The sequence below is a fragment of the Oncorhynchus nerka genome, linkage group LG12 (assembly GCF_034236695.1).
Source record: "Oncorhynchus nerka isolate Pitt River linkage group LG12, Oner_Uvic_2.0, whole genome shotgun sequence".
Classification (NCBI taxonomy): Eukaryota; Metazoa; Chordata; class Actinopteri; order Salmoniformes; family Salmonidae; genus Oncorhynchus; species Oncorhynchus nerka.
In genome coordinates, this window is record NC_088407.1 from 58,093,864 (window position 1) to 58,104,415 (window position 10,552).

At 41.5% G+C, this 10,552-nt stretch overlaps 1 protein-coding gene across 1 annotated transcript; it reads right to left on the minus strand.

Moving 5' to 3' along the window:
* Positions 1 to 31: 31 nt before the first annotated feature.
* Positions 32 to 6,084, minus strand: LOC115138440 (uncharacterized protein C14orf28 homolog). Its single transcript, XM_029675285.1, has 6 exons — positions 5,885 to 6,084; positions 4,477 to 5,001; positions 2,455 to 2,544; positions 2,229 to 2,363; positions 1,795 to 1,989; positions 32 to 1,697 (listed from the first exon to the last, which is right to left on the minus strand). Exons 1-5 carry the CDS (start codon positions 5,968 to 5,970, stop codon positions 1,806 to 1,808), a joined length of 1,020 nt encoding a protein of 339 aa, XP_029531145.1. The 5' UTR covers positions 5,971 to 6,084; the 3' UTR covers positions 32 to 1,697; positions 1,795 to 1,805.
* Positions 6,085 to 10,552: the final 4,468 nt, after the last annotated feature.

The window sequence follows — 10,552 nt, forward strand, 5'->3', positions numbered from 1 at the left end:
ATGGTGCAAACAAGCAACGAAAACAGACACGTTCGCATATAAAACATTTGTATTGGTAAAAAAAAAGAAGACTTAGCAATGAAAGCATAGATACAAGTATTTTTGCTCTAAGAGTTTCATTATGTATTTCTGTCAAGAATGAAATTGTACACTGATAAATTGGCAAGAGGCACAATGTGATGGTTCAATGCTCTGTTAATTTCTAAATTATCAAATGCATTACAAAATCACATTTGTATACTAATATTTACTACAGGTTTGACATCTTTAGATTGGGATGTAGTCATTTACCTTATTGAATTGTGCAGGATATCATATGCTACTATGAAAGGCAAACAAGCGAGCACTCAAGAAGCACTTCTGTAATGTCACTGTGCTGGGGTACTTGTAAGTAATTACTGACATTAAGACAGAACTGATGTTATACAATTATTGGAGCATGTATTCTAACAATCACTGACATCAAGTAGTCAGCAGCATACCACCACTGCAGGCTTGCTTCTGAAGCTAAGCAGGGTTGATCCTGGTCAGTCCCTGGATGGAAGACCAGATGCTGCTGGAAGTGGTGTTGGAGGGCCAATAGGAGACACTCTTTCCTCTGGTCTAAAAAATATCCCAATGCCCCAGGGCAGTGATTGGGGACACTGCCCTGTGTAGGGTGCCCTCTTTCGGATGGGACGTTAAATGGGTGTCCTGACTGAGGTCATTAAAGATCCCATGGCACTTATTGTGGGAGTAGGGATGTCAACCTCGGTGTCCTGGCTAAAATTCCCAATCCGGCCTTCAAACCATCAGTCACCTAATAATCCCCAGTTTACAATTGGCTCATTCATCCCCCTCCTCTCCCCTGTAACTATTCCCCAGGTCGTTGCTGTAAATGAGAACGTGTTCTCAGTCAACTTACCTGATAAAATAATGGATAAATAAAAAAGCTTAATGGACAATTTAAAACAAGCAAGTAAATCAAGGATAATGATTGAATTTCCACAAAATACAAAGCAATACTTAAACAGTTTCTAATGTTTTCAAACTACAGTGGAAATAGTATTTAAAAAAGCACCAGTTTAATCTGAAGTCAGGGCTGGTATGCACAAATAGATTGTACCAACTCTCACAAGCTTTGCTGGTCTAGCTTATATACCCTGTTGACAAGTCTACATCAAAGTTGAATTAGCTGAATTTGCTTCTCTGAATGCCATCCCACCCAAGAGAACACACTGCAAGCAAACTTTTCAACAAACATTTACGCAGTAAAACTATTTAAGTTTGAGTTCATTCTTCAATATGCATACCTGCCCAGAACTACTATAGTTCATACATAAATTCTTGGATTCCAAGCATGCCCAAAGAGAAGACGCACTTATCACTTTGCACACAGAGTTTCAGAGGCAACAGTAAGGCAAAATAGAGCACATCATTTTGAAAATAATCTTAAAAGTATAAAACAGAACAAGGAAGTTGTTGACATGTCATTAAAATAGGATTTGGTGCTAAAAAAAAGTTATGGTATGTTCTCACTGAGGAATGAAAGACAAAACCATGATTAACTAAATGTAAGGTAAAGGGTTATTTTTCTGTGAATTAAGGGCAACAAAAAGACAGGAAGGTGTAAGTGTAGGGTGAGCAATTTTCTAAAGATTCCTTTCTATTAGTGCTGTCGAGTGTCTCCCTCCTTCCTTCTGTGTCCCGTCAGGACCCTGGTGACAAAGTTGGGGTTAATTAAATTCTATTCAGGAGAATTTTAATTCAAGTAAGTCATGAAAAATGGATCTGACCCCATCCCTGTTTGGTTACCTTTGTGCACCTCATTTGTCTGAGGCGCGGATGTAGACAAGGGAAGAGAGCAGCAGGAGTTCAGGGGGCTTGTTTAACAGGATCAGATTGTCGCTCCTCAGCCCGTCATAGTGCATCCAGTAGCCATCTATCTGGAAGGCTGCAGAGTAGTGATGCTCCTCCTTGTTGAAAAGTGTGGCGCCTTCCAGTGAGTACCTATTGAAAAGCAGAGACGGTTGTATTTTTTAGCATGTTAAAAACCAGTCTCGGTTACCAGAAAAAGCTTAATGAAATCAATGAAAATAGCAAAGTACAGGCAAGGAGGTTACTGTTTCAACAAAATAAAAAAAACAGACGGGCAATATTGACATTAAATGAACAACCAGGGAGAAAAAGAACAGCATCAGACAATGAGGCTGGGATCGGAGTCCTCCTGCTCTACATGGTTTCCTTACCTGTGTTGGGACAGAGCCAGATGGTAAGGAACGTAGGACAGCTCCTCAGACTTCCATAGCTGCATGTTGAGAATGACAAAAGGAGGTGGGCCATGGCAGAAGACCCTCTGAGAGAACTCCCTCAACCCATTACACCTGCAGAACAGACAGGAAATCAGTCAGCATCATAGAAAAGACCAGGAGAGATTATAGGATATGATGGTTCAACATTCACGTTATGTCTCACCCCAGTTCTTTGCAGAGAATGATTTTGGGACAGAAGAACTCCTCCACCGCTGACTGAATGGGATCTCTATGGGGCAGCTCATGAGGAGGACTGGGAAACAAGAACAAGGTTAAGAAGTTGAACTCTGAACACCATGTAGTTAGGGTTAACTCTAACCATCACCAGTATCCGGCTACATAGATGCATTTACACAAACCTAACTCATAATTTTAATCTCCATCAGAAAGAAAAGCACCTATGAAAACAACTGAAATAGTTGGGATTCGGTAATAGGTATAGTCCACTGTCTAAATACAGCCAACCGTGGGTAAACATACCTTTATAAGGCTCTGGCAGAGATTGAACCAGAGCTGTTTAGAAACCAACTGCTCTCTTCATTATTTTCTACTGTGAGCCAGGAATATGCTCAATTCTTTCCAATTCAATTCAAGTAGTAAACAGGATACAGAATTGCAATATAATTGAATTTCGTGAAATTCAAATGCCTCTTCTATTCAACACTGAGTTTATAAAACATTAGGAACACCTTCCTAATATTGAGTTGTACACCCTTTTGCCACCAGAACAGAATTAATTTGTTGGGGCATGGACTCCACAAAGGTGTTGAAAGTGTTCCACAGGGATGCTGACCCATATTGACCTCAATGCTTCCCACAGTTGTGTCAAGTTGGCTGGATGTCCTTTAGGTGGTGGACCATTCTTTATACACACAGGAAACTGTTGAGTGAAAAACCCTTTGGAATTTTGGCAGATGTCCTTTATTTAATTCCCCAGAGTCAGACGAACTCGTGGATACCATTTTTGTGTCTCTGTGTCCAGTATGAAGGAAGTTAGAGGTAGTTTTGCGAGCCAATGCTAACTAGCATTAGCACAATGCCTGGAAGTCTATGGGTATCTACTAGCCTAAAGGCATCTGCAAAAATCGCGAAGAATACCTTTAACCTGTCTCCTTCCCTTCATTGAAGTAGATACAACAAGTGACATCAATAAGGGTTCATAGCTTTCACCTGGATTCACCTGGTCAGTCTAATGGAAAGAACAGGTGTTTCTAATGTTTTGTACACTCAGAGTATATTATGTGTAGTCTATACAAATATACATCTTGTATATAAAACATCAAGCATGTCGTTATATACATTCATATAAAATATTGATGAAACAATTGATTACATTTTTTTTTAAATCACAAAGAATATATTACATGGTATGAAAGAACACTCCAAGGTCGCAGCTTCATACAACTCTTCAAACAGAGAACGGATACTGTATACTGGCCTTTGACCAATTACTTGGATTCCTCACATTGTAATCATTGTTAAGAAGAGGTTTTTGTGCAAATCGAACAGTAGGTACTATATTTATTGAATACTATATAAATCCTATAAATTGAAATGGCCAATTTGGGTGCAATCAACAAAATGTTGCAGAAATGCTTATCTTATCTGTTTCTAACTACAAACAATTTCAGAACAATCGGAGATGGTAGGTGTCAAAATCTTTTATGTGCTTTTTGAAGTGGAACAACCCACCTGCCAGATTCAATTAAACTCTTATGTTCTATGACTGTGTGGAATTTCTTTGAATTGCACAGAATAAAAAATTCTACTTCCCGCCACTCAAACTCAACATGTGTGGCCAATTCAATTTCAACTCATGTGTTGAATGGGAGTCAATTCTGAATTGAGCACAACCCTGCATTATAGACAGCTGGGCCTTATTTTAGTCAAGCAGCGAGTCAAGGGGGAGAAATAAAAGCTTCTTGAAGACAGAGGTGTAGACCAGCTGTCCAGAAGAATTAGCAAAGCCAGCAATAGAAACAGGGAAGGCCCTCCCATTTGGACATAGCCCAGTTCACCCCACTGAACTAATTGAGTTCATACTTTATTTGTAGTAACTATTCATTTATATACTAATGGAGGATCACTGTTCTCTGATCAGAAACTCTGGGAGATACGGAACAAATAAAATCCTCCCACACTGACCAGCTATCAGACTTTAACTTACAGCCTCTGCCTCTCTTACTTGATGTTGATGGTTCTCTGTAAGAACTCCTGAAAGCGAGCAGGACAGCTCCAGTTGGTGCATAGGCTCTCCTGCATAGTGGACAGCATTGTCTCTAAGTTCTTGGTGAAGTTCTCATGTTCGTTACCAAACAGGTCGATCTCCAACGCTGCATGGTGGATCACTGAGCGGTACTGCCTTTTGGACATCCTGTCCCAGATCCACAGCATCTTAACGGTGGTGTAGTCATACGAGTCCATCAGGTAGAGGAAATGCTCTACAAACTGCCTGCCCAGAAAGATGCCCACCTCTCGGGGAAAGCTATGGTTGTCTCTCAGTATTATATAGAGGATCATGAGGAACCCGTCAATTGTGCAGGTGTTCTTTAGGCTTATCTTAACATACAGAGGCGTGCATGAGATGGCCCTCCTCCCCGCCCTGATGGTGTAGACACCCCCCCATGGGAGCACAGGCCTCCAAAAGGAACGGTCCTCTTCTTCATTGTTGTTGATGGATGCACGGATCTCCTCAAACAAAGTCTTTGTCCTAAGGAGACAACATGAAGGTATAACATGAAGGTATTATCATTCTCCTAGGCTAAGGGGTAAGTGAAGTTGATTTTAAACAGAGCTAGGCTCAGCTTATATCCTCGATCCTAAATCTTCCTTATGACTAATAAGGGTTTTCCTGTATGGTCTTGATGAAGGAATGTATTCATCATTTACTAAATGCCTAATTCATTAAAGTACAAATGAGTGTACTGCAAAACATCCTTCAAACCAGAGTCCAGGGATCACCTTGTAAACGTTAGCAAGCAAACTGTCTGATGCACATTTGCAATGCAATCCCAGGTAAATTACATCAAATCTTATGCTACATGCTTCGTAAACAACAGGTGTAGACTAACAGTGAAATGCTTACAGTGCAGAGAATAAAAAAGACAAATAGAAAAATAATAACACGAGGAATAAATACAGCCAGTTACATTATACATTAAAAAATGTATATTATCAGTTTTTAGTCAGCATTGTTATTGTAGTCAACATAATTTGATCAATTGAATAGAAGATGAACATGGCAGCTAACGTTAGTCAGCTATAATTAATGCTCTTGCACGCAAACTGCAACACACACCATGGTATACGCCAGCTGACGTTAGTTTGCAGACCATTAAACTTGTTAATTAAGTACCTCCATTGTAACTAGCTAGTATTGACGCTAGCTAGCTATGAAAATAGCTAGTTCGATAGTTAGCTACCTAGCTAAGTGCAACCTTCTAAAACCTAGTGTTGATGCGTTTAGTTGTCGATGCAATATTGAATACTGTTTATCGGTTAGTCTACTGTTTGGCAAGAAATGTAGTTATTGGTTTGCTAGCCTAGCAAGCTAGCCCCGCCAATGAAATTTAGCTAGCTAGCTAACGCGTTACCTTTCAATTTGCTGATTATTTTCGGTACTTGAAATTAGGGTTCTAAGGTCTTCTGTGTCGGTCAAAATGCAGAATTTGCTCTCCATCGTTCTCTGTATTTCTTCATGTCTTAATTCAGGCCAACAGCCACAAATCCTTATATGACCACTACTAGAATTTTCTGTAACCCTCGAGAAAGCTTCAAAACATCCTGAGCAATGTCAAGTTACGCCCATTGCACCACATAGCCACGCCCACATTCATTGTTTTGATACGCCCTTCAGCCCTTTTTTCAGAAGTGCAATGCTGCCACCTGCTGTCTAAAAGATCTTTGCTTTTCATGAGATTTTCCACACATCTGCCTCCTCCTCAAGAGGCGCGCAGTGGTGTACATTTTATTGCGTCCTCTGTGGTAGGAGTTTAGTATGATTTTAAGACGCATGTGATTGGCCAACAGTTCCTGCCCTCAACTCAGACTGTTCTCTGGTAGGTTGACCGCATTGACAGCAACACAAATGACTCCACCCACTAGTATCTTTGTCTATAGTTACTTATGCCAATATTCTTAGACGTTTTTATGGCCATATCGAAAAATTGTACGAGCATTATAGATGTGGGCTACGCTAGCATCGTAGCTCATTAACAACATTACCACCATCAGTAATCAGAATCAAAAACCAGTCAGACTGAAGAGACAAGCTGAGAGAGAGAGACAGAGTTCATGACCAGATGAGCTCCTGCATTTTTCAGCATGTTTTAAAAAAAGATAGATTTAGACTTAGGTAAACTTTTATTTTTTTTGTCAGGAACATATACAGGATACTACCCTCTACAACATAACCTTCACTCCAAATCAAATCCTACAACCTGATTTTGGACGTAATAACGAAATCACCTGGAAGGTTTACAACTACCAAAGCTTATTATTCCAACACTGCAGCAAATGCTCTGGGAAAACAACAGAAACCTGAAAACACCATCCAACCTGGAACTGTGAGTGAGTAATGTTTAGTCTGAAGCTATATTTTATTGCCAAAAGCCCAGATGAAAAATACATTACATTAACTTTATAAGGACTGCATGCTAAATTAAGGCTGCCAAGCTTGATACAACTTCAATTAGTCCTGACGTGTCAAGTGAGAATGTCAAAGCCCTTTAGCCCAACAATGGCAGGAGAGTTGAACAGTCTACTCCAAACAAATGGAGAGGCCTTAGAAGCTGCCTCCTGCTGTTCAGAGGGAATTCAAATACAATAAAGAATGATAAGGCAAGAAAAGATCACAAAATGAAGCTCCTTATGGAAAATCAAGAGACACTTTTTGCTGACTATTATAAACATGGGAACATCAGTAACCTTCCACACCAACCATCCCCTGGCATGGCCCAGTGCTATATTAGCACACTACCCCTTTGTTAAGAGAGGGGTTGTTAACGAGGGGTACTAGACAACGAGGACTCCTGACCCAAGCGGGTCAGACCAGACCTCTTCATTATATAACCCCACAGACGAGCAACCCCAAGTGGAAAGTCAACCTCCCAGCACAGAGTACTACTCACTCAATGAAATTAAGGATATATTTACCCAGCTGGAGGTAAGGCAGGTGGAGCTGGAACAGCAGGTGATTTCAGCACAGACCCAGACAACAGTCCAGCACAACAACAATCCCTTAACCAGACCCGGAGAGCTGTAGTTGGAAAGAGATATCTGCACTCTGGAGTGTGGTGAGACAACTTCAAAAATATAAAAAGCAAGAGCAGGAGAAGAACAGAGCGCGAGAGGTGAGGATCAGACTGCTAGAAGAAAGGTTGAGAGGGATGGCGTGTGACTGAGAACAACCCACTAGAGTTGGCCACCCCTGCAGAGAAGCCAGCAGAACAGCCCACCTCAGCTCCCGACAAAAGTCTCATCAGAAGAACAGTCCAAACCAGACCCTGACCATAGCGTCAACATCACAGCAGAACAGACAAATGAAGAACCCCAAGCCACCCTGATATCCCTCCTGACAAGCCCCCCACACCCACTGAGGACATACACAAGACACAGAATGTACTCATTATGGACTCAAATGGGAAATATATTCAAGAAAAAAACACTTTTTCCCAAACACAGTGTGTCTAAACTCTGGTGTCCTAATGCCCAGCCCGCCCTAGACCTTCTGTCTGAGGACTAACTAGGATCACCCAGCCACATAATAATACACACAGGCACAAATGACCTGAGAACACAGCAGGAAAGAGTGGCCACAGCACTGAAGGGAGTGATTGAAATAGCTTCTTCTACTTTCCCCAATGCACAAGTGGTTATCTCCACCCTGCTACCATGAAAAGACTTCCACCCTGCTACCATACAGTGGGTAAACACAAGTATTTCCCATGACTGTGCCTCAAAACCAAATGTTTTCCTGGCCCACCACTCCACCCTGGTCTTGAACAGCCCCTATGACCAGGTCCACCTATACAAGGCAGCAGTGCCCACCTTCGCCCGGACTCTAAAGAACATCGCTCTCAAATGTAGCCCCAGCACTTCACACAGAGGACCTTATATCCAGGACACAACACCACCAGCCACAAACACACCCCCATCCCAACCAATGTACCAGATGCTCAGTAGGCTCTGGTCACACTGGCCTGAGGCCAAACCACACGACCAACAACATTGGACACTTTATGGGACACAAAGCCTTCACTATCTCATCCTGGAATATCCCAGACCTGAGATCATCTGCCTTTGACCTAAAGAGCAGGAACCTGGACTTCATCAAATAAATCAGAAATACAGGCATTGTCATCCTACAAGAAAGAAAGAGATGAGACCCACTGGTTGCCCTCTAGGTTACAGAGCGCTGGTAGTCCCATCTACCAAACTACAAGTGTGAAACAGGGAAGGGACTCAAGGGGTATGCTAATTTGGTATAGAGCAGACCTAACACACTCCATTAAATTAATGAAAACAGGAACATTTTACATTTGGCTAGAAATTCAAAAGGAAATTATCTTAACAGAGAAAAATGTCCTCCTGTGTGCTACCTATAACCCCCACTAGAATCCCCATACTTGAAGACAGCTTCTCCATCCTGGAGGGTGACATCAATAATTTCCAGGCCCAGGGACATGTACTAGTCTGTGGCGACCTAAATGCCAGAACCGGACAAGAACCTGACACCCTGAGCAAACAGGGGGACAAACACCTGCCTGGAGGTGACAGCATTCCTTCCCCCATATGCCCCCCTAGGCACAACTTTGACAACATAACCAACAAAAACGGGTCACAACTCCTGCAACTCTGTCGCACGCTGGGTATGTACATAGTCAATGGTAGGCTTCAAGGGGACTCGTATGGTAGGTACACCTATAGCTCATCTCTAGGCAGTAGTACTGTAGACTACTTTATCACTGACCTCAACCCAGAGTCTCTCAGAGTACATGTTCACAGTCAGCCCACTGACACCCCTATCAGACCACAGCAAAATCACAGTCTACTTGAACAGAGCAATACTCAAATCATGAGGCATCAAAGCCAAAGGAACTGAGTAATATTATGAAATGCTATAGATCGAAGGAATGTAGTTTGGAAACCTAACAAAAAACAATTAGGCAACAACAAATTCAATCCCTTTTAGACAACTTCCTGGATAAAACGTTCCACTGTAATAGTGAAGGTGTAAACTTGGCAGTAGAAGATCTTAACAGTATATTTGACCTCTCAGCTTCCCTATCAAATCTAAAAATCTCAACTAGAAAACCGAAGAAAATGAACAACAATGACAAATGGTTGATGAAGAATGCAAAAATCTAAGAAAGAAATTGAGAAACCTGTCCAACCAAAAACATAGATACCCGGAAAACCGGGAAGTCTACGCCTTCACTATGGTGAATCACTAAAACAATACAGAAATACACTATGGAAAAAGAATGAACAGCACGTCAGAAATCAGCTCAATGTAATTGAAGAATCCATCAACTCTAACCACTTTTGGGAAAATTGGAAAACACTAAACAACAAAACGAAGACTTGTCTATCCAAAATGGAGATGTATGGGTAAACCACTTCTCCAATCTTTTTGGCTCTATAATAAAGAACAAACAGCAAAACCATATACAATGGGGCCAAAAACATAGTCAGCCACCAATTGTGCAAGTTCTCCCACTTAAAAAGATGAGAGGCCTGTAATTTTCATCATAGGTACACTTCAACTGTGACAGACAAAACGAGGGAAAAAAATCCAGAAAATCACATTGTAGGATTTTTAATGAATTTATTTGCAAATTATGGTGGAAAATAAGCATTTGGTCAATAACAAAAAGGTTATCTCAATACATTGTTATATACCCTTTGTTGACAAATACAGAGGTCAAACGTTTGTCAGTCTTCACAAGGTTTTCACACACTGTTGCTGGTATTTTGGCCCATTCCTCTATGCAGATCTCCTCTAGAGCAGTGATGTTTTGGGGCTGTTGCTGGACAACACAGACTTTCAACTCCCTCCAAAGATTTTCTATGGGGTTGAGATCTGGAGACTGGCCAGGCCACTCCAGGACCTTGAAATGCTTCTTACGAAGCCACTCCTTCGTTGCCCGGGCGGTGTGTTTGGGATCATTGTCATGCTGAAAGACCCAGCCATGTTTCATCTTCAATGCCCTTGCTGATGGAAGGAGGTTTTCACTCAAAATCTCACGATACATGGCCCC